Source organism: Erythrolamprus reginae, chromosome 11 (assembly GCF_031021105.1).
Source record: "Erythrolamprus reginae isolate rEryReg1 chromosome 11, rEryReg1.hap1, whole genome shotgun sequence".
NCBI classification, from domain to species: domain Eukaryota; kingdom Metazoa; phylum Chordata; class Lepidosauria; order Squamata; family Dipsadidae; genus Erythrolamprus; species Erythrolamprus reginae.
In genome coordinates, this window is record NC_091960.1 from 29,037,151 (window position 1) to 29,061,611 (window position 24,461).

The 24,461-nt window shown below is 41.8% G+C and overlaps 1 protein-coding gene across 2 annotated transcripts in view; it reads left to right on the forward strand.

Annotated features, from left to right (window-relative positions):
- Positions 1-24,461, forward strand: part of KIAA0319L (KIAA0319 like) — a 71,744-nt gene that overhangs the window by 45,084 nt on the left and 2,199 nt on the right. For both annotated transcript variants that reach the window (XM_070764429.1, XM_070764431.1), the window contains 12 exons: positions 1,517-1,649; positions 4,716-4,944; positions 7,880-8,003; positions 9,417-9,549; positions 10,789-10,937; positions 12,171-12,325; positions 13,517-13,655; positions 16,629-16,788; positions 18,714-18,856; positions 21,238-21,360; positions 22,813-22,903; positions 23,103-23,194. In XM_070764429.1, the coding sequence (XP_070620530.1) occupies positions 1,517-1,649; positions 4,716-4,944; positions 7,880-8,003; positions 9,417-9,549; positions 10,789-10,937; positions 12,171-12,325; positions 13,517-13,655; positions 16,629-16,788; positions 18,714-18,856; positions 21,238-21,360; positions 22,813-22,903; positions 23,103-23,194 (1,671 nt within the window). The remainder of the gene's footprint in view (positions 1-1,516; positions 1,650-4,715; positions 4,945-7,879; positions 8,004-9,416; positions 9,550-10,788; positions 10,938-12,170; positions 12,326-13,516; positions 13,656-16,628; positions 16,789-18,713; positions 18,857-21,237; positions 21,361-22,812; positions 22,904-23,102; positions 23,195-24,461) is intronic.

Here is a 24,461-nt window from a genome sequence, read left to right on the forward strand (position 1 = left end):
AAAGGTGCTTTTCCCCTTTTTCAAAAGACAACTGGACTGTTTTTTTTCCTTGAGGAAGAGGAAGAAAACATTAAGTGGTAGGGAGTATCCATCTATGTTAGAATTGAACACCCCTCCCTCAACAGATTGGGAGGAATAAGAGTCCATCTGTCTCCAGTGTACACTGCAGCCCTAGGAGCTGTTCCAAGAAGTTTCCACAATCAATTGCACCCTGATTCAGGTGAACCTGAGAGCACAGGTGACTGCAAAGAAATACAATCCTTCCATAGCTCCTCCACCATCCTATCATAACCTGCCCTTCCATTCCCTGTGCCCCCCCCCCCGGCCATCTGAACTGGTGAAGCTTCTTGGATAAGAAATGAAACGTTTTCTTCTTCTTTCTCAAGGAAAAAAACAGTCCAATTGCCTTTTGGGGAAAGGGGAGAAAAAGGACCTTTGAGACAAGTTGGATGATTGAGAATCTCCACAAACAATTCTGGTGATTTCTTCTTCAGCTCTTCCAAAGGCCATTGATTTGAGGAAAATTGTTTTACAAAATTGTAGCCCGTTAAACATGATGGCTAGAATTATTTCTGGCCCATCCAGGGTCTCATCTTCATTTTTTTTTGCCCTGTTCATGACATTCTGGAGATTGAAACTGGAATCAAATATAATATCTATAACACAGCTTCTCTCCATGGGCTCTTGATCATCCCCTGAAAATCTAATTGTTGCTATAGCATCATTCTTGGAAATTGTAATTAAATATTGTGGTACTGTTCTGCAAGTGTGTCTCAACTGCCCGTAATTACAGGGTAATTAGTCCAAAAAGACACACACCACACGATAGAAGGAAAACCAAAAGTCTTTATCAACAGAAAAGCAGAAAAAACTCCCTTTTTAAATGTCAAAGGGATTTTCTGGTACACACACAAGGCGCAGGTTAAATGCAATCCAATTTCTCACCCAGTGACTGGGAAATTGAGTCCAATTCCAAAAGTCCAGAAATTCCACACACAGTCTTGAACAGGGAAACAAGAAACCATGATCTTGATGAACTATGAATCAGATAAACTTCCATGAGGCTAAACCAGCACACTGCTCTTTTTATCTGTAGCACTAATTACAGCAGCCCCACCCAACCACAGGTGGCCTCACTTATCTCCTGTAATAATCCTTCAGTTGTTCTCTCCTATGCATCACTCTACGCATGCATGGGTCCGTCATAAGTTCTTGTTCAGAATCCAGGGATGATAAGGATGATTGATCTCCTCCTGGGCTGTCTGCCAAACTCCCCTCTTCCCTGCCACTCACGCTTCCTTCGACAGAGGAGACTTCGTTGGGAGATTCTATCAGGAGCAAAACAGGCCTGTGACACATTCCTTGGGGCAGGAGCTGGGGCAGAGCCAACCACAACAAAGTACACATCAGCTTTAGACTAATTTTTAAATACGGTAGATTTGAATATTGTTATTGTATGTTTATGGAGAAAGTGGCTTGTAAAATAAAACTCACATCATCTCTGTTCACTGGCCAGATAGTACTGATGATGACAAAATAGTCAGCTATCATTGGGAAGAATTAAAGGGGCCTCTTCGAGAAGAGAAGTTACCTGCTGATACAGATATTCTGGAATTGACCAACCTGGTACCAGGAAATTACACATTCCGGTAAGTCGAGGGATCCTACCTCAGATTGTGACTCCAAAATACAGTGTTACTTTAGATTACATAATAAGCTTAGCAACTAAATCAGTTCTAAGAACAGCAATGCTGTTTTTACCCACAATGGTTTTTAGGTTTTTTTGTTTGTTAGCCTGTGTAGGTGGTCTGCTTATATAAGCATATACACCTCAGTTCACAACATAATCTGGCAAAGCTGCTACTAGCATCATTCTGGATCCAGGAGGCTGTTGCTGCATTCATAAAACAGTTGGGCCCCACATTAGCTTGTTTTTAGCGAGTTAGGAACATTAGTGAAAGAATATCCAATGGCTCATTATCCTCCATTATTTATTTCTAAATTTATCCCTTCTTCCCTCTCTTCTACCTGGCCTGCAACTTTTTAAAAAAATAGTATTTACATACCTGTTTGTTTAACTAAAGTTTCAGTTAAAAACCTAATCTTAAGAGTTATCAAGACACAGCAAATGAATAATAAAATCATGAGGATATGTCACAATATGTTTAAATTAACTTCTTTTGTAAAAGGGTGACATTTTCTAGAGATACTTTGGAGCAATTCTCTGTTGTTTGGGCTATCTGTAGTTTTAGGTTTATCTGTTTTAATGGATGGGGCTATTGCACACCATTGGATTTGGGCAGGCATAATCAGAGGTGGACTGCTAAGGTGGAACAGTGACTATGGCACAGGTACGTCTGTGTGTCCGCGTACAGTTTCGCTCCACGCCCAGGTGCAGTAGCAGAATTGCGCTGGACTCCACTAGCACTCAGAGCCATGGGGGCAAGCACACGTCACCGTTCCACCTTAGCAGCCCACCTCTGGCTATAATCAATTTAAATAAATAAGGAAGTACATCCGGCCAGTCAACACTCAGCTCCATTCAATCCAGCCTCTACCACTGATAAAAGGGATTACAGGATTGTAAATAGAAAAAATAAATATTAGAAAAAATATTATTCAGTTTTCCTTGTATTTAGTCTAGCTGGCTTCAATTTAATAGCTAAAGGATAAGGATTACTCATTGGTATAGCTGCCGTTTGCTTTGTAGAAGAAATGTTTTAAGCCTAAAAAGCTTTTTTTTCCTCCCCCTTTCCCCTTTTGATCAGTGGTAGGATGGTATGCTTCAGATGTTCTCTTCTCAGAAGCCGTTTCCTGGGTTGCTTTGCCAAAGATTTAAAATAATGAACTGTTTGCGTGGCTCTGTTACAGACCCCTCCATAAGTGAACAGACAGATTATCAAATAGAAAATAGCCTATAAAATGTGACAGCTTAGATTTCATCTGTGCATTCAAAACCAGCAGTGAATCTTGGATCGTGTGCTAGCCTTAATTGCCAAGTTGTTCCTTTATGCTTCTTTTTTCATGCTTAGCAAGGCTTTTCAGCTGTTTCTGAAAGGATTTCTTTGGCACTTTTGAGGAACACTTTAAAAATGTATTTACTTTGGCAGTGAGTACTAGCTTGAAACTGGTAATTGCAAAGAAGCCTTATTATTCATGAGACTCATATACACAGAAGTGCCCACACTAGATTGCCACAGATCTGAAACCATTATTCACAAAAGCCTTTTCGGCCACTTCTTTCACCCACCTTATCCAAATTGTTCCTTTAATTTCACCTTATTTACGGGGCATTGGCAAATGCTTAATGATACAAAATTGCCACACCACACAAGCCTTAAGCCCTCTGGCACTGAATTCTGATATTTATTTTAAATGATTTATGGCATTAATATTTTAACAGATTTATTAATAGAATACCCAGGGCTACAGATGATATAAAATTACCATTATGAAGTTTGGTATTAATATTATACCAGTTTTAAAAATTGTGCATTCGATATCATTCCACCAGTACAAGGCAGTTTCCCAGATCATAGCAAGAAAGTATAATAAAAGCTTTGATTAAAAGATCATTGGTACAGGTGGGTTTTTGAACCAGCCAACTGCATATCCATTAGGGAAGAGACCTGTTCAATAGTGGCCACTGTTAAGAAGTCCCCTGAGTCCCTGGAGCACAACCAGACTTCACTAATTGAGGCTTGGTGTCTTGTAGAATTTCTTGGTGCATTGTGGAAATGATGTATCTTCAATGCAAAGAGTGGAAAATTCCATACTGCTTGTTAAGAAGCTCCTAACTTTGCTGTGAATAAAAATGCAGGGCTTCAGAGTGTTACTCTGTTAAGCTGTGGTCAGCAGTTAGAGCTGCTCCCAGAAGTATTAATATTTGCATTGGTTGCCGATCAGATTCCGGTCACGGTTCGGGGTGTTGGTTGTGACCTATGGGGCCCTTCGTGGCACCGGACCGGATTGTCTCGGGGACCGCCTTCTGCTGCGCGGGTCCCGGCGACCGGTTGGGTCCCGCAGGGTGGGTCTTCTCCGGGTCCCGTCAACTGGGCAGTGTCACTTGGCGGGATCCGGGGGAGGGGCCTTCTCTGTGGCGGCCCCGGCCCTCTGGAGCCGACTCCCCCGGGAGATTGGAGTTGCCCCCACCCTCATTGCCTTTCGTGGGCTGCTTGGGACCCACCTCTGCCGCCAGGCATGGGGGAATTGAGATACTCTTTCCCCTTAGGCCTTTACAATTTTATGCATGGTATGTCTGTACATATGTTTGGTTTTATAATAAGGGTTTTAAACTGTTTTAGTATTGCATTATTATTATATGCTGTTTTATTGCTGTTGTTAGCCGCCCCGAGTCTGCAGAGAGGGGCAGCATACAAATCAAATCAAATAAATAAATAAATAAATAAATAATTAAATAATAATAATAATAAATAAATAAATAAATAAATAAATAAATAAATAATATTTACTTAAATTTCGGTTTCATCAGCATGGGAAATAAATAACCCCTATAGCCAGGCATTTTGCCGCACATGTTCAACTAAGCACCATCTCAACATTTCAGCCAATTCTGTTAGGAGCTAATAAATGCAAGTGAAAAACATTGGAGGTAGCATGCGTCCGATTGCCAGGTTCAGCTCTGATCGCTGCCTGCAAAATTGTTCCCTTTCAGGCTTGATCTTTACACTGCCTCATCTTCTCTCCCACTTTAGCCTCACTGTGGTGGATTCTGATGGAGCCAGCAACTCTACCACCGCTAGCCTGACAGTGAACAAAGCGGTGGATTACCCTCCCGTGGCAAATGCAGGCCCCAATCAAGTGATCACTCTGCCTCAAAATTCCATCACCCTTTATGGAAATCAGAGCACAGATGACCACGGCATTGTCAGCTACGAATGGTCCCTTAGCCCCAACAGCAAAGTCAAGGTAGCAGAAATGCAGGTAAGATCACCAGGACCCCCGTTTCAAGGAGATCCTAAACTTTTTCTTAATACACTTTACAACTCAACTTGGGGAAAAAATATACTAATTTTTGTAGACAATTGGTATCCAATATTTGCTTTTATAACAAATGATTCTACATTATTAAGAAATAATATGGTTCTTAATGTTAACATTTGTGTTCAAGACACGCTAGTGGGCAAGCTTTAAATTGGCTGCAGTCACATGCCCTTTTTATTTTCAAGGAATTTTATGACTCAGCATAGCTGGCTGGAGAATTTGAAGTTCACAAATCTAAAAGTTGGCAAATTTGGGGACACCCTGGCCTAGTGATTATCCATCTACCTCTCATTTTCGATAAATGTAATGAAAATAAATGTGGAAATTCCTGTCTCATGCATTTTCTTTAATAGTGGACATTTTGGTTCAATCCATAGAAAAGGTGGCGAGATGGTTAGGTTCTCTCCTGCTGACAATGTAATTTTTGGCTGGGTTGGTTGCTGTTCCTCTTCTAGATCAGAATTGCCATGCATATAAGTACCCAAGGCTAGTTTTCTTCACCAAAATGCATGATATCCAAGTCTCCCAGATTAGCTTTCATTTAACTGTATTCCTTAGTTCTGAAATAAGAACTAAAATTGTGCTTATCTGAGGTGTAACCCTTGGGTTAAGGGGCTGTATACTGCACGAGTCAAAAAAGAAAATATCTACAGACCCCTTCCATCCTGGACATAAACTGTTTCAACTCCTAGCCTCAAAACTTCACTGTAGAATGCTGCACACCAAAACAACTAGACACAAGGACATCTTTTTCCTGAATGCCATCACTCTACTAAACAAATTACTATTAGTCTTCTCATCATTCCTATCAAACATCATCTCCCACTTATGACTCTATGGCTGTAACTTGTATACTCAGGATTTATATTGATTGTTTCTAATTTGTTTCTTAATTCTAGATGGTTTCCTAATATGATTTGATTGCTTATTTCTACCCTATGAGAGGATATGCACCAAAGACAAATTCCTTGTGTGTCCAATTGTACTTGGCCAATAAAGAATTCCATTCCATTCTGTTAGCATTCCACACTGGGCTTATAACCAATGTTAGAATCCTAGACTTAGAAACAGAGTATATGTGGCAGTGGTGGGTTTTCAGCCAATAACACAGATTAATAAGTAAGAATATAAATATTATTTACAATGTATTCAATAGATTAATCAGTAAACAGCCAACTACATACATATCCAAGTCAAGCAATCATATACAAACCAGATATCAGAATATACAGTTCTATACATACAGCAGCTAAACAATATAATATTCAACCCAAGAAAGGGATCCTGGGGTTTTGGTGGACAGCTCAATGAAGTTGTCAACCCAGTGCGCAGCAACAGTGAAAAAAGCAAATTCCATGCTTGGCATGATTAGAAAGGGAATCGAAAATAAGTCGGCAAGTGTTGCATTGCCTCTGTACAAATCGATGGTATGACCACACTTGGAGTACTGTGTACAGTTCTGGTCACCGCACCTCAAGAAGGATATAATGGAACTGGGAAAGGTGCAAGAATGGGCAACAGGTGTGATCAAGCCTTGAAAGACGGAGTTTAAGGGGTGACTTGATCGAAGTGTATAAAATCATGCATGGGATAGAAAAAATGGAGAAAAATTATTTTCTCTATCACACAATACTAGGACGAGGGGGCACTCCATAAAACTCATAGGTAAGAAAGTGAGGACAAATAAAGGGAAATATTTCTTCACCCAAAGGGTCATTAGTTTATGGAATTCACTTCCAGAAGAGGTCTTGACAGCTGTCAGCTTTGATAGCTTCAAGGCAGGATTAGACAGATTCCTGAAGGCCAAGTGTATCAGTGGTTATTGAAACGTTGGATGAGGCAGGCAGGATTCCCTTGAGTACCATTTGTTGGGGGTTAAGGAATAGGGAGGGTTTTGCCTTCTCTTTCTGCTCAAGATCCCCATGGACAATTGGTGACACAGAATGCTGGACTCGATGGGCTGATTCAGCATGACTCTTCTTATGTTCTTATGTTCTTATTCCCCTTCAGAACACACAGTTCTATAGAAATATATAATTCTACAATATTCCTCTCCTGCAGAACACACAGTTCTATATAATACCATAAATACATAATACATAGACCGACATTTAGCACACAGAAAATATATAATATAGTCATACAGACAAAATTAGCAGAGTGAGATCAGGGAATTAGCAAGAGCAATAGAGCAATAGCAAGCATTAGCAAGACTAGCCGCAATAACCAATGAAGAGTAACACATCTGACTCCCTTTTATGGCTAACTGCAGCCCTAGCCCTTATACTAATTCTTCCAAACATACATTGCTGGTTAGTTCATCTATTGACAAACCCAACCGGTGAAGTACTGACATATTCTATTCTATTCCTATTTCTTTTCTGTTTTTATTTCTATTCTATTCTATTGGATTCATTCTGGCCATCCAAAATGAAAAGTTTAATCAGCCTTCCTTATCTCTCTGCTGTACTGAGATGAGGAATCTAAGGAGGGATAAGCAACTTGTGGCTCTCCAGATCTTGAACTAAAACTTGTGAATCCCTCAGAAACACAGCTAGTGGTGAGGGTTGTTGGGAATTGAAGTTAGCAATATCTGGAGAATTACAAGTTCTTAGTTCATGGACTACGGATTGGATAGACATATTGGGAGCTGTAACCTATCCTTTCTTTTCTTGACGGTAGCAATAATAACAGTTTCCTATTTGAGCTAGGTAAGTTCCACTTTGGTGATGCCCATCCCCTCTGCAACATGCAGCCTTTGCAAGCTTGAATAGGAGGCTGTGTTTTGTTATTTCTTGCCCCAGAATGTTGATTCAAAATAATGAAATGGTTAGTAATATATTAAATCCTGCTCTCCTCCTCCTCCTCTTTATAGGGCGTCAGGACTTCAACCCTGCAGCTCTCAGCCATGCGTGAAGGTGATTACACCTATCAACTGACAGTGACAGATTCTGCTGGACATCAGTCCACTGCTGAGGTCACTGTAATTGTACAGCCTGGTAGGTATCCTTTCAAAACAAACTGTTTTGCATAAGGGAATGCAAAAGGCAAATCCCTGTTACCTCCTAGAAACCTAGTTATAGTTATGGACCAGATGTAGAGTGGGGATGTTAATACAGCGATGTACTAATTTATTCTAACTAACTTCTTGAGTATCATTCTACAGGGACACATGCTTTTAAAATACTATTGCTGCAACCAATGGAACTTAAAAGGCCTTGACTTCTTTTAAAAAAAAACATTTTCCCCAAATAAATGCACACACTCTTAAAGAATAAAAAGTAGCATTCGAAACTTCCTTGGGCTTTAGAAATGGCATGTTGCATAGCACAAAGAATTACCATCCAGAAAAAAAATCTAAAAATTTGCTGGAGAGAGCTAAGCCTCTACAGTAGTTTCTATACTGTATATTGAGGTCTTTAATGGAAATCTGTTAAAACTTTGCTAACCTACTCTCCATGTGCTATATCTTAGTCTGAAATGTAGGGCTGATATGGAAAGGAAAACTCTATGCTATGAGGCAATGGGTAGCATTAGCTGGATACGCCACTCTCTTGGTCAAGATCTTATCTCACATATAGAGAGAATTAGAAGGCTGAGCAATTCATAGGCCACATGCCACATCCCACCTGTGATCATTATCCCAAACCTGAGCAGGATATTTTGATTTTTTATAAAATATTTGAACTTAAGTTTATATTTTGACAAAAAAAGTATCCGAACCTGAAAGATTTTTATTTTTAAAACAGTTCAAATCCTCAGAAAATAAGAATAAAAAGAAACCAACAACAGACATGCCAAAAATATTGACCATGTACCCTCTAGGGAATTCAGAGCCCATCTCCCTTTGGCCCTCAGGCGCTCTCTGTGTGTGCATGTGCGTGCCTATGGCAGCTCCTACCAACAAAATAAATGCCTGTTTTGTGACATATTATTATTCTGCTAATGCCAAAAAAGGAGATTGAAGTTTAAGTTCTCACTGTTGTCTAGGCCACTTACAATCTCTCCATTGGATTTATAGAAAGCTTCCTTGTTCACCCAGTAGAAGCCGATTATGTTAAATAAATGTATAAATCCCATAAAAAGTGAGTGAAACAAGATATGGCAGTACCCAAATAAATTTATAATGTGTAACTTAACTTTATATTTTAAGACTGTTTATGAAAAATCCATAATGCAGGACCTTTGTTGGATTTCAAGTCTTCCTGCATTTTTAAAGCATTTTGACTTAGCAGTGACAGAAAAGAGTCATATTTGAAAATTGGGGTCAATGGGAGGTTGGAGACCTCTGGGTTAGATAATTGTCTGACTTCCTATAAATCAATTTCACCTGTGTTTATCCATCTGTATGCCTCTCTTTACGAGCATTCTGCTACATTCTTAGTCTCTTCAATTTCTGATTTGTTATTCAGAAAACAATAAGCCTCCCAGGGCAGATGCTGGTCCAGACAAAGAACTCACCCTACCAGTGGACAGCACCACTCTGGATGGCAGCAAGAGCTCAGATGACCAGAAGATTGTCTCCTTCCTTTGGGAGAAAACACAGTATGTCTCTCTTTCCTCCCGCACTTGAGGGTTGTTTTTTTGTGTGGAGAAAAAACCCCCATATATTACACATTTACTCTGCTCTGCTTACTTAAGTTGAGACCTTGAGACAGGCCTGAGACTCCATAAGTTAGTTTGCTCTCCCAGACTAAATTGTTGTAGATTATTTTGAGTATGATGTTGAGTACTTAAGCTGCTAACCTTGAAACACCTTGTATTCACACCAAGGCAGCCTTCCCTGGAGCAGTCAAGAATTCCTTCTATATGACCTAAAACAGGGGTGGGTTCTTTCCTACATCAATGCTGGTTTGCTTCCTTCTGCCCCATGTGTCTGTGCACGTATTTCAAGCTGCAGGGGTGCGTTTTGCGTACACGCATGCACAGTGCCATATAGTTGGCTTTGTGCATGCGTGGAAGCAAAAATAAAGCAAAAAAAAAAAAAAGCAAAAAACAAGAGCCGGGGTGGCGCAGCAGGTAGAGTGCTGTACTGCAGGCCACTGAAGCTGACTAGATCTGTAGGTCAGTGGTTCAAATCTCATCACCAGCTCGAGGTTGACTCAGCTTTCCATCCTTCCGAGGTGGGTCAAATGAGGACCCAGATTGTGGGGGCAATACGCTGGCTCTTTCAAAAAGTACTATTGCTTACATGTTGTAAGTTGCCCTGAGTCTAAGGAGAAGGGCGGCATAAAAATTGAATAAATAAAATAAATAAATAAATAAGATGCCATCGGACCGGAACTGACAGAACTGGCTCCATGACGTCGCCACCAGTTTACTACCAGTTCTATAGAACTGTTTAGAACCGGTTGGAACCCACCTCTGACATTAGATGTGTAGTAGAACCGCAATCACCAACCTTCCTGGGTCTCCAGACTAGCAGTGGCGCTGGGGGGGATGGTTTGGTGCATTGCACAAATGGAGCTTCATGTGGTTGCGCAGGCCAGTTCCCAATGCTTTGTGGACCAGTTCTGGGCCACAAATCGGGGGGTTGGGAACTCTGTGGTAGAATATATTTTTTCTGGCTAAAATTAAGGATAATCATCTTGGAGGCAGGAGGAAGAATCTTTTAAAAAACACAACAATTGTCATGGGATTATATAATTAATGTTGACTTCAGGCTCCCTGAAACCTACAGTGAGACAGAAATCCTTTGTTATAAGAGATTGATGGACCCAGGCATTTTTCTTTCTTTTCTGTGCAAGCAGTTCTGTGAAGTTCAACTTATTTCTTCTGTGTCAGGGGCCCAGATGGTGTGAAACTGGAAAATGCCAACAGCAGCATAGCCACAGTCTCTGGGCTTAAAGTAGGAGTGTACAAATTCACACTAACAGTCAAAGATGAACGGAATTTACAAGGACAAAGTTCAGTTACTGTCATTGTGAAAGAAGGTGAGTGCCAGGTACAAATTCATAATATATTAATGGCCATCAAATCAGATAGACCATGCTGGCAGAGGAATTCTGGGAATCGAAGTTAAGCCTGCTGGCTGGAGAATTCTGAGAGTTAAGATTACACATCTTAAAGTTGCTCATTTTGAGAAACACTGAACTAAACCAGCATCCTGGCTGTTGCTTTATTCTGCAATTACTTTCTCCTGCGACAACTAATGGGAATTTAAAAATAAATATATTTCTGGACTATACAACTTTCTTTGTAATTAATTGATAACTTTGAGGGAAATGATCAACCATATTCTGGCTAGCTTGGTAAAGCTCGGCTAGCCAGAACATGGTTGATCATTTCCCTCAAAGTTATCAATTAATTACAAAGAAAGTTGAAATAATCCAGAAATATATTTTTAAATATAAAAGAATAGAATATTTGTCTTTGGTACATACAGTGGGGGAAAAGATTTTCGTTAAAAATCAGACAATGTGATTTTCTGGATGTGTTCTCTCATGTTGTCTCTCATGGTTGAGGTCTACCTATGATGTCAGTTTCAGGCCTCTCATCTTTTTAAGTGGGAGAGCTTGCACAACTGGTGTCTGACTGAATACATTTTTCCCCACTGTATGCTCTCACTGTACATAAAAGGAAAGATACATTTGTCAAGAATCATGAGGTACAACACTTAATGATTGTCATACGGTACAAAGAAGCAATCAGGAAACAATATTAATATAAATTGTAATGATACAAGCAACAAGTTATAGTGATACAGTCATAAGTGGAAGGATATGGGTGAGAAGACTAATAGTAATAGTAATGCAGCCTTAGTGAATATTTTGACTGTGGTGAGGGAATTATTTGTTTAGCAGACTGATAGCCTTTGGGGAAAAACTGTTCTTGTGTCTAGTTGTCTTGGTGTTCAGTGCTCTATAGCGACATTTGGAGGGTAGGAGTTGAAACAATTTATGTCCAGGATGCGAGGAGTCAGTAAATATTTTCACCGCCCTCTTTTTGACTCGTGCAGTATACAGGTCCTCAATGGAAGGCAGGTTGGCAATAATTGTTTAATATTTACCATAGTAATATGATTAATCCAGTTGGGTGTTATGGCTAATAATGGACTCCATGCTGGAATGAATGTTCCCAATATCCCTCTCCTGGTGTATCTACACCTACTGTTACCCTCTAGACTCATTTGCCTTCTAACCTTTCCGTCTTCCTTTTTCGCCCAGAGATAAATCAGCCTCCTGTGGCAAAAATTGTGGGGAACACCGTTACCATCACTCTCCCTACAAACACGGCAGAGCTTGATGGGTCCCAATCTACGGATGACAAAGGAATTGTCACCTTCCTATGGACCCGGGATGAGAGCAGCCCTGCAGCAGGGGTGGGTAATGAGAGGTCTGCTACCATGTTTTCTGCAGAGCTTATGCCTATTTGTGAGCCTCATGAAGGTTTAGCCATATTTTGCACAATCACATGAATGATAACAGCAGCTCACAAGCTAGGGACAATCCACTATATTGAATTTTGTTTTCCTTTAGAGCAATTTTCCTCAGTCAGTTGCCCTCTAAATAGGTTGGAAACAACTGCCATAAATATTGTACAGGAGAAGTCTGTAAAATCTGTATAAAACTAATTAACCCCAGGGGCCCTTTGGAGCGCTCTAATAGAAGATAACCAGAGAGGAAACAGCACATCCTGAAGCTACACAGCGTTATCTCTGTGTAATGGTTGCTATTGTATCTATGAAATACCCTTGCTCTGTCCTTAATTTTTAAATCTATTTCACTCTTAATTGGCCCTTGATATTTGCTCACTTTATCTGCAATTGTATTTAATCAGAATGACTTAATGTACTTTCTTCAAAATCTCAGATTCTCTCTCTCTCTTTTTTTTTAAAGAGGCCTGTCCTGCATTTCTGGTGCTTTACTGGTTATGTCAGTGATGGCAAACCTTTTTTTCCTTGGGTGCCAAAAGAGCGCATGCATGCACTATCGCACATGCGCAAGTGCCTGAACCCATAATTCAATGCTTGAGAAGGGTGAAAACAGCTTCCCCTGCCCCTCGGAGGCCCTCTGGAGGCCGGAAATGGCCTGTTTTCCAACTTCTGGTGGGCCCAGTAGGCTTGTGTTTGGCCTTCCACAGGCTCCAAAGGCTTCCCTGGAGCCGAGTGAGAGAAAAATCACCTTCTCCCATCCCCCTGGAGGCTCTCTGGAAGCCAAAAATACCCTCTCAGTGCCTCTGTGTGAGCCAAAAATCAGCTGGCTGGCACACACATGCATGTTGGAGCTGAGCTGGGCCAATGGCTTATGTGCCAGCAGATATGGCTCCATGTACCACCTATGGCACTCATGCTATAGGTTCACTATTACTGGGTTATGTTGTTGATCAAAACTGCATAAGGAAACCTGGGTTACTTACAGTTTCTCCTCCACATGAAGGAGATAATCCATTTTGCTATACTGTGTACATGTGTTTGTGTGCAATGTTTCTAAGAGTTTGAAGCATCCTCAAGACCTTTGCTGGATCTTGAATTTCTGCTATGTTTCCTTTTGGGTGTTTGTGTGAAATACAGGAGGTGCTAAATAATTCGGATCATCATCCCATTCTGTTTCTCTCCAATTTGGTGGAGGGAACGTACACCTTTCATCTAAAAGTGGTTGATGCCAAAGGGGAGAGTGATGTGGACCGAGCCACTGTAGAAGTAAAAGCTGGTGAGTGCATCCATTTCCTTCATCCTATCTTCTTTCAGAAAACGATTGGGTCCACCTGAAGCTTATATGTGGAGAGGGAAAAATAAAGCAGACACTGTGGTTAGGATCCTATTAAGGTAAAGGAAAAGGTTCCCCTTGCACATGTGTGCTAGTTGTTCCTGATTCTAAGGGGTGGTGCTCATCTCCATTCCAAAGAGCCAGCGCTGTCCAAAGACAACTCTGTTGTCATGTGGCCGGTATGGCTAAATGCCGAAGGCGCAGGGAACACTGTTTATTTATAGAAACATAGAAACATAGAAGACTGACGGCAGAAAAAGACCTCATGATCCATCTAGTCTGCCCTTATACTATTTTCTGTATTTTATCTTAGGATGGATATATGTTTATCCCAGGCATGTTTACATTCAGTTACTGTGGATTTATCAACCATGTTTGCTGGAAGTTTGTTCCAAGGATCTACTACTCTTTCAGTAAAATAATATTTTCTCATGTTGCTTTTGATCTTTCCCCCAACTAACTTCAGATTGTGTCCCCTTGTTCTTGTGTTCACTTTCCTATTAAAAACACTTCCCTCCTGGACCTTATTTAACCCTTTAACATATTTAAATGTTTTGATCATGTCCCCCCTTTTCCTTCTGTCCTCCAGACTATACAGATTGAGTTCATTAAGTCTTTCCTGATACGTTTTATGCTTAAGACCTTCCACCATTCTTGTAGCCCGTCTTTAGAAGGTCTTAATGAAGGTCTTATTTATTTATTTATTTATTAGATTTGTATGCCGCCCCTCTCCGTAGACTGTTACCTCCCCACCAATGTGGTCCCTATTTTTCTACTTGCATTTTTACATGCTTTCGAACTGCTAGGTTGGCAGAAGCTGTGTAACGGGAAATTACTCCGTTACACAGCACTAGGGTTTCGAACCACTGAACTGCCAAACATCTGATCGACAATCTCAGCTTCTTAGCCCACTGAGCCACCGCGTCCCACTTAGGATCTTATTATTATGTACTAATAACAAGTAACAATAAGATTATTTATAACTAATGAAGGAGCAAGCTTAGTAGTAAGAAATATACTTCAGCATGCTATTCCTCCAACCATATAATAATCATTAGAAGAGATAAATTCATCTCTTCCAATTCCGGAAATGGACCTTCATGGATGTGATGAAATCACAACTTTAAGCTGCACAGTCTCTGGTCTAAATTACAATGCTTTGTTCATTTTAAAATCTAAGACCATAGCATTGGGTTTCACTAGTCCTTTTAGTCCTTGTTTACTGACTGCCTCATTTCACAACCATTTGTAGTTACGACAGCAATGAAAAAATAATTTTCCGACCAATCCTCACAGTTTGGGACCTATGCATGCCTTTAAAGGACCCCCATTGTTGGGGACAATATGCTGACTCTGTAAGCCACTTAGGGACAGTTGTAAAGCACTGTGAAATGGTATACAAGTCTAAGTGCTATTGCTAAGGGCTATCAAAGCAAAGGGAAGCTGAAGTAACATCACAAGCACAGCTGTAGTTTCACAACAGCTTCACTTAAGAATATAGTTGTTAGTGCCAGTTGTGATCACTAAATCACAAGGATTACCTGTATGTGACCTGGTAGGGTCTGTAAGATTACATTACTCAGATCATGTTTCTCAACACACAGTGTGTACAAAGGACATAGACTCCTTTCCCACCATCGTTTTATGCAACCCACAAATCTTTCTCCAACTGTGATACTTCCATTTTACTGCTGAAAAGTTGCATGGCTCCTACCTTTTATGCTGGAGAAACACACACAAAATATTTATTAATTAAATGGATTTACATGACTGCCCAACTTGCATGTAGTTACTCCAACTAAGGAATCCCCCCCATCCCCTCTGTCTTCCAAATCCAGGAAAAAATGGAAACTAACACTAACACACACACACATGACAGAGCAATTCACCCTATCCCTCCAATGTTTAATAATAATAATAATAATAATAATAATAATAATTATTATTATTATTATTATTATTATTATTATTATTATTTATTAGATTTGTATGCCGCCCCTCTCCGAAGACTCGGCGCGGCTCACAACAATAATAATAACAATGTTACAATGGAAACGAATCTAATACTAAAAAACAGCTAAAAAACCCCATCATTTAAAAACCATACAACACACACATACCATACATAAAATGTAAAAGCTTGGGGGAGGTGTCTCAGTTCCCCCATGCCTGGCGATACAGGTGGGTCTTAAGTAACTTGCAAAAGACAAGGAGGGTGGGGGCAGTTCTAATCTCTGGGGGGAGTTGATTCCAGAGGGCCGGGGCCGCCACAGAGAAGGCTCTTCCTCTGGGGCCCGCCAAACGACATTGTTTAGTCGACGGGACCCGGAGAAGGCCAACTCTGTGGGACCTTATCGGCCGCTGGGATTTGTGCGGTAGAAGGCGGTTCCGGAGGTATTCTGGTCCAATGCCATGTAGGGCTTTAAAGGTCATTACCAACACTTTGAACTGTGACAGGAAACTGATCGGCAGCCAGTGCAGGCCATGGAGTGTTGTAGAAACGTGGGCGAATCTGGGAAGCCCCACGATAGCTCTCGTGGCCTCATTCTGCATGATCTGAAGTTTCCGAACACTTTTCAAAGGTAACCCCATGTAGAGAGAATTGCAGTAATCAAACCTAAGAGTACTAGATTTAAGTATCTACATCCTCCTCCCCAAATCAGACTTTGCCTACGGTTCTAAACAATACAACCCTTCTCCAAGTTGGTTCCATCTGGAATGGAGCAGCCTTCTCTCAGAAGCCATCCTTCATGTCCTCCCCTCGAGATTTTCCTCAAAGAATAGTTGACACAAAGATGACCACAGCAGACCTTATTTTGTTTTCCTTGTCCTGATTTAAATGAGACCCACCCTCTTCCCTGCGATTGAGCAAGGTTGCCTTCCAAACTCACCAATTCATATGATGCATTCTCCCAGACCCTAGGAAGAACAACCTTGTGGAAATGATCCTAGATGTGAACGTCAGCCACCTGACGGAGCGGCAGAAGGGCATGTTCATCCGTCAGATCGGGGTTCTGCTTGGGGCCCTGGATTCAGACATCACAGTTCAGAAGATCCAGGCTTACACTGAGAAAAGGTAAGAAAAGAAGAGTCACGCTTTCAACCCAGCTCCCTTTCCATGGTGGTTTGTCTTGGGAAGTAAATGAGAGGGTGTCCCCTTACCTGCTCCTTTCAGTTCTCATGAGAAGAGGTTGGAGATGAATGCAGACATCAGTTAGAACACGAGGGTCCCTGCAAGGGACTCATTCTGAGTTAACTAATGTTTGCATATCCCAGGGGTCAGCAACCTTAAATACTCAAAAGAGCCACAAAGGTCCTAGCCAAAAGCCCCCGTTCAATTCTGTTCTCCCACCATAGAGTCTCCTCCTAGCACGGCATCCTTTTTCCTCTACCCGTCCTAACGGAAGGCCCTATTAGTTGTGGAGTTACTGGAAAACCCGCCCCTTGCCATAGAGTCTCCTCCAGGTAGGCCATGCTTTTCCCCTCCCTAAGCAGAAGCTCTTCTCAAAATTGTGTGCTGACTGGCAAGAGGGAACCACAGTAAAAGGATGAAAGAGCCACATGAGGCTCCAGAGCAGCGGGTTGCTGATTCATGGCCTATCCTAGTGCTTCTCAATTATTTTCTGTTACCGTACGTCCCCCCAGGAAGTAGTAAAGCCCCCCCCCCACTCTCCGACCTGGGCCTCAATGGAATTGTAGTGTTAATATTTATTATTTTACTTATTATAAGCTGCAAGCAAACAATTGGCTGGGGAAGGCTGCACTACCCATTTACCTGGGAGTAAGTCCTGGAGAACTCAGTGGAGTCTGTTTTTGGTTAGGGGAATCAATTTAGAGGGACCACGCATATTCCCTGGGGTCACATATGCCCCACCTGGCATCGCTCTGTGCCCCCCCTCCCAAAACTACTTGAGAAGCACTTGCCTATCCCAACAAGCATCAGTCCCAGTTCCTTTTTATCAAAATAAAGTGATACAAAGCAACACCGGATATGCTCCAACTGAGCTATTTTTAAGGCTGCAATACAGTATTGGGGGTTACAGTGCTCTGCATTGTATGGTCACAGTTGTGTATGCACACTTACATAAGTACTCAATGCCCCTGCCATCAGCCATTTGCACTGTGAGAATATAGAGAAATTTCGAGAGCTACAGACCAGTTGGACTTATAGATGCTATCAGCCAAAATGTATTTGGGAAGTTTGTAGTTTAGGATGCTGCTTAGTTTCTAGCCAGCTTAGTTTGTAAGCGTGTTGCTTAAATATAGCCAATTTTGTTTTATGTAATAAACACAGTAAAAAAAGACCCATGATGTAGTTTTCACGAGCCCCCTCCTAAAGTGCTTTTCTTAAATTACCTTTGCTTCCTTTGGACAGATTTTTAATAACCTAAAAAATATAGGAGCATCAAATATTTAAGCCTATAGTCTGTTTGGTTCCTGGTTTAAATCAGAAGAAGCAAAAGCAATGGGGATGGTCTGTCTGAGGCATGAGAAGGGGGCTGCAGTCCAGCATCAGCTGCATGGCTCTGTTGAGCAATATGGAGGCAGAGGAAAGGGCAGATAGCTAACAAAAAGCCTCACCTCCCTTTCATATCTGCAGGTAGCTCTGGTTATCTGCAGCCTCACTTATCCATGCTTGATAAATAAGGGTTCAGCCCTCAGTAGACATGGACAGTTTTCACATGTCTGCAGTTTGAATCTCTTTTTTTGACAGTTCTCCCTTGCACAAAATGGTAGGTGGGCTTTTATACATTACACATATGTGTTTTATAAGATTGGAGTGTGATCATCTATACACTTGCTCTTCATTAGGTTTCAGGGGAAAGAATATTATCTTAAACACAGGGACCATACGGTCATTGGGCGAGAAACATTGGGCAAGTTATTGAAGATGGTGTATTAAGGAAATACTTCCATGGGCTCCTTTCTGCCTCTCTTGAATTGCAATTCTGCTCGTTCTCTTTTTCCGTTCCCAATGGTCAATTTTCTTCCCTTTGACAGCACAAAATTGGTGTTCTATGTGCGGAATCAGCCTCCTCACCAGATCTTCAAAGGACGCGATGTTGCATGGACCCTCAAGAGTGAATTGCGGAAGCAGCAATCAGACTTCCTTATCTTCCGTGCACTGGAGATCAATACAGTCAGTAAGTCAGAGGATATTTTAGGAGATTCACTTTAAGTCTGTCACACCCAGAAATCACGTTGCTGCCTAGAAGGACTTTGGCAGTGTGCCCATTTCCATGGCAGCCTCTGTCCTATACATGCCATTCCTCTAGAGCAGGGGTTGGCAACCTCAAAGAGCCATTTGGACCCGTTTCCCACAGAAAAGAAAACACCTGGAGCCACAAAATGAAGATAACATTGCATGTATCATTTTTTTAACCTTTATGTTATGTATAAAAAAACTATAGTGTGTTCCATTTATGAAATCAATGACCTGCTACAGAGAAAAAAGTTCCTTACAACTGTTTTTCACATTTAGCATTCCCATGGCCAACTGATCGAAACTGGAGCACTTGGTAACTGGCAGGTATCTATGGCAGTTGCAGTGTCTTAGTTTCATGTGATCAAAGTTTGCAGCCTTCCCAGTTAGCTTCTGACAAGCAAAGTTATCTCAATAAGCATTTCATCGGAGTTGCTCTGTGAGGGAGATCTTCCATCTCCAAATTTGATATGTAAATAAAATAAATACATCTAAAACTCCAGGCCTTATGCATACATCGAGCTAGGAAGCTAACTTCATCTAGTTATTTGTATAACTAGATATAGTTATTATATATAGTTATAAATAACTATATATAGTTATTTGATGTAACTATACATTAAATACTTATATAAATTAGTAACAAAAGCTAGAAATGTGAAAGATGGCTACTAAAATCAGTTACCCCAAATTTCTTTTGAAAGATACACTTTTAGGACTTTCTTAAAACTGGAAAAGAGGCCATTTCCCACAACTCAATAGGGATTACATTCCAGAAATCCAGCTACAAGGTTTGCCACAAGATGACACCACTGTAACTCTAGGTAAAACTCCTCAATTGAACTCTATGAACAAGGGAATCAGCAGAAGTTGTTCTAGATCTTAAGGTCTTTTCATGTAATCTGGACCAAAACCATAGAGTTAATAATAATCAATGCTGGCTGTTCATCTGGAAATAATCTGGAAGCTAACATAATTCTTTAACATAGATATAATGTGATCTTTTAGTTATGGCTGAGACCAACCTGGTTGCTGAGTTCTGGACCAGTTGAAGTTTCTGAACATCAGATACCCATTTAAATGGAAGCCTATAATAGCCAATCAAATCCCTATGATGCATATACAGTGATCCCTCGATTATCGCGAGGGTTCCGTTCCAAGACCCCTCGCGATAATCGATTTTTCGCGATGTAGGGTTGCGGAAGTAAAAACACCATCTGCGCATGCGCGCCCTTTTTTTCATGGCCGCGCATGCGCAGATGGTGGAGTTTGCGTGGGCGGCGGGGAAGACCCAGGGAAGGTTCCTTCGGCCGCCCAGCAGCTGATCTGCTCGGCAGCGCAGCAGCAACGAGCAGACGAAGATCGGGGTTTCCCCTTTGCGTGGGCGGCGGGGAAACCCCGATTCGGCTCCTCGCTGCTGCCGCGCTGCCGAGCAGATCAGCTGCTGGGCGGCCGAAGGAACCTTCCCTGGGTCTTCCCCGCCGCCCACGCAAAGGGGAAGACCCAGGGAAGGTTCCTTCGGCCGCCCAGCAGCTGATCTGCTCGGCAGCGCAGCAGCAGCGAGCAGACGAAGATCGGGGTTTCCCCGCCGCCCATGCAAAGGGGAAACCCCGATTCGGCTCCTCGCTGCTGCCGCGCTGCCGAGCAGATCAGCTGCTGGGCGGCCGAAGGAACCTTCCCTGGGTCTTCCTCGCTGATGCCCCCGCTCGCCCGCCCGCCCGCCGCCCGCCAGCAAGAGGGGGAGAGATAGAGAAAGAGAGAGAAGGAAAGAAAGAGATGAGAGAGGGAGGAAGAGAGTGTGAGAGAGGAAGAAGCAAGATAGAGAAAGAGAGAGAGAAAGAAAGATGAGAAAGGAAGGAAGAGAGTGACGTCATCAGGTGGGAAAAATCGCGATAAAGCGTTTCGCGAAGAACGAGATCGCGAAAATCGAGGGATCACTGTATAGGGAATTGATAAGATTGCACATCAACCAAAGTTGATCAAAATGATTGCCTCCATCTGCAAAACCAGGAAAAAAATGCAGATTTGCCTCAAACTGCACATCTGTTTTGTTCACAATTAGCAGAAGCATCACTTCACTGGAAATTCTTGATCCTTCAGAATGAGTTCTTTTCTATAGACCGGATTCAGTTTATTAATCCTTAAATCTAAATCATTACAGACTGCAAACAGCCAGGCAGTACTTGTGTTTTATTTGTGCATTCATGCTATATGGACCAACAACCACAAAAAATATACATAAAGGCAGAATTCGTACTCTGTGCCCATCCCTGGTACTGTCTGCCTCCATGTTGACTGGATTTTCCTCCTCCTCCTCCTCAGCCTGCCAACTCAACTGTTCAGATCATGGCCTCTGTGACTCTTTCACCAAGCGTTGCATTTGTGATCCTTTTTGGATGGAGAACTTCATCAAAGTGCAGATGGGTGATGGTGAAAGCAATTGTGGTAGGTGAACATCCCAGTTTCATGACTCTGTGAGTTTTGCTAGAGGCTGGGTCAAGATGCTGCCAGTGATGCGATTCAGATAATTTAACAACCAGTTCTCTGCTCTAATGACCAGCTGAGTAGGCATGGCTCGGTGGGTATGTGAGTGGGTGGGCATGGCCAACTCAACGTCACTCCCATCGATGGGCGCTTTGCCTTAGCTGTTATAATGTAATAAGGGTTAACCGAAGAGACAGTTTCTGCAAGCAGGGCAATAAAGATTAGGCTAGAATCAACACCAGAATGTTTTCTACCTGCCTTCCTTACAGGATAAGTCCTGTAAAGTGGGAAAAACAAAAGGAGATTTCTTCCAACAACCAGTTCTCTGAAATGCTTGGAAAGTTAACAATTGGTTCTCCCGAATAGGTGCGAACTGACTGAATCCCACCACTGGATGCTGCTTACAATTTATGTGTGTCTAGATACCATTTACATTTAAAATCTTGCACTCTGGTATAGGGAGGGTAGGGTCAATGGTTGGTATAGAACAACGTCTGTTGACCTCTAAGATTGTGTATCTTGTGTGTTTAAGTGCTATCTAAGAGAAGGAGGTCAATGGGCTCATTCAGTTTCACAAGAATGTTCATGGGAGACCACAATAATTCCATTTTGTCTAACCTATAGTCTATCAGTAGCACATCATGGTAAGTCAAAAGGAGATGGGAGAATAGTCACAGTAGCTACTACCTTAGAATAGAATAGAACTGGAAGGCACCTTGGAGATCTTCTAGTCCAGCCCCCTGCTAAAATATCCTGGCCAATTTCTCTGGGATGTGAGGCTCTGCTGATATTCCCTTAATAGAGCCAATTCATTTAAAGTATTTTAAAGGGTAGCTGAAATTTCTCCCAAACACAGAAGGGCACTAAAAGAAAAATATCCCACAATAGCAGAATACCCCAACTTTTTCAGTCTGATCTTTTGGGGCAAGTGGGGCTTATTTAATTTTTAAAAAGAAAAAAATTCACAAGATTGCCAAATTTCACCAGATTCCTGTGTTTACCATTCTTGCTTGAAATCCCAAGGAGAATGGGTGGAGTAAAGAGAGTTGGGCTGCTTTTTAATTTCCACATCCATACTTCTCTCTATGCCTAAAACAGTTCCTGATTTTAAACCAGAGTTTAAAATTATCTGTTAGCTACAGAGAACCCATCTAAAGACAGAGGTAAGTGCAGGCCCCCTGTGATTCTAAAAGGTGGATACGTAAGGCTGGTTTTGATCTGGAGTCAGCAGAGGATTGAGAAGAGTGGCCAAGCAAGGGCAGTGATTGAGGACCCTAAACCTGGTCATCCAGAAGTGTCATTTTTCCTGCTGAGAACCCCTTACTGCATTTCCCATCTTCTCCTGTTTCTGCCTGAATTTCTGTTGCATGTCAAAAGTCAGACAATCTGAGAACATTTCTGTCCTCCTTCCAGAATGGAGTGTGCTCTACGTCGTGATTGCATCCTTTGTGATTCTGGTCTCCCTGGGGATCTTCTCCTGGGTGGTGGTCTGCTGCTGCAAGAAGTGAGTAAGCTCCTCGTGCCCTTTGCCAGCCTTCCCAGATTGTTGGGGTCCATTTGCTGACTCTAAACCCCTTAGGGAGGGTTGGAAAGCCTGTGAAGCGGGATATAAGTCCAAGTGCTGTTGCTGCTGTTCCCTGACTGAGCTGTTAACCTGCTTCTGCCTTCCCTGAGTCGCAGCTTGTTTGTTTTGTCTCCTGAAGGAAAAAAGGAAAACCCAAAAGAAAGAGTAAGTATAAGATCTTGGATGCCACCGATCAAGAGAGCCTGGAGCTGAAGCCAAATTCCAAAGCAGGTGAGACATGAGAGAAGAGGTTAGTCATGACCGAAGACTGAGGCAGCCTGTTTTTTTATTCTCAAGGGATTTTAAATCTTTGTGTGCACCTCAATTCAGGTCTTTATACTTAATCTTCGATTTACAACTGTTTAATGACAGTTTTGAAGCTACAGCACCCTCAAAAAAGCGACATGACGAGTCCTTGAAGTTATGACTGTTGTACTACCCCCCCAAGGTCACATGTTCACAATTTGGGCACTTAGCAATTGACTCACATGTATGATGGTTGCAGTATCCTGTGGTCATGTGATTGTGACTTACATCTTTATCAGCTGAGTTCCTACAAGCAGTCACTTGGGGAAGCCAGATTCCTTAATGACAGCTGTGTGATTCGCTTAACGACTGCAATAAACATAGTTGTGAAATCAGATCCAGCCCCATGATTATTTTATTATTTATTATTATTATTATTATTATTATTATTATTATTATTATTATTATTATTTATTATATTTGTATGCCGCCCCTCTCCGTAGTTCCTCATTTCTCATTGCAGTTCCTCATTTCTGCTAGCCTTTCCTCTAATACAGGGATCTCCAATCTTGGCAAGTTTAAGACTAGTGGATTTCAATTCCCAGAATTCCTCAGCCAGCGAAGGAAGGTTGAGAAATACTCCATCGTAGCTGGCTGGAGAATTCTGAGAGTTAAGTCCACAAGTCTTAAAGTGGCCAACTTTGAAGACCTCTGTCTTAAAGTTACCAAAGTTGAGAAATACTCCACCATAGCTGGCTGAGGAGCTGTGGGAGTTGAAGTGCACAAGTCTTAAGCTTGCCAAGGTTGGAGAGCCCTGCTCTAATACAACGTTGTAGCATGTGATCTGAAGATGGAATGCTTTTCTTATCTTTATAAAGAAACACTTATTCTGGGAGTGAGCTATAAAAGAAAGAATGGGCTTGGGGGTCTCTCCCATTTGCATGTTTGTTTTTGTTTATTACGTTTTAAAACCATTCCCTCACAGAGCACAATTCCCTCCAGACAATTCACAATAAAATATTAAAATATCAAAACAATATATAAAAGTTTAAACATTTGAGGTGAGGCAAGGATGATTAAGCCACTGTTTAAAATGAAGTGAAAGGCGAAGGGAGAGCTTTCAGAGTGCTAACCAGCCCCACGGCTGCATGCTTCTTTGGGCTCCCTACACAAGGCCACAAAGCCCAGTCTTTGCTCCTTTCCAGAATTCTAGGAGGATGGGGGGCTGCCTCACCTGCGGGGAGGGGCAGAA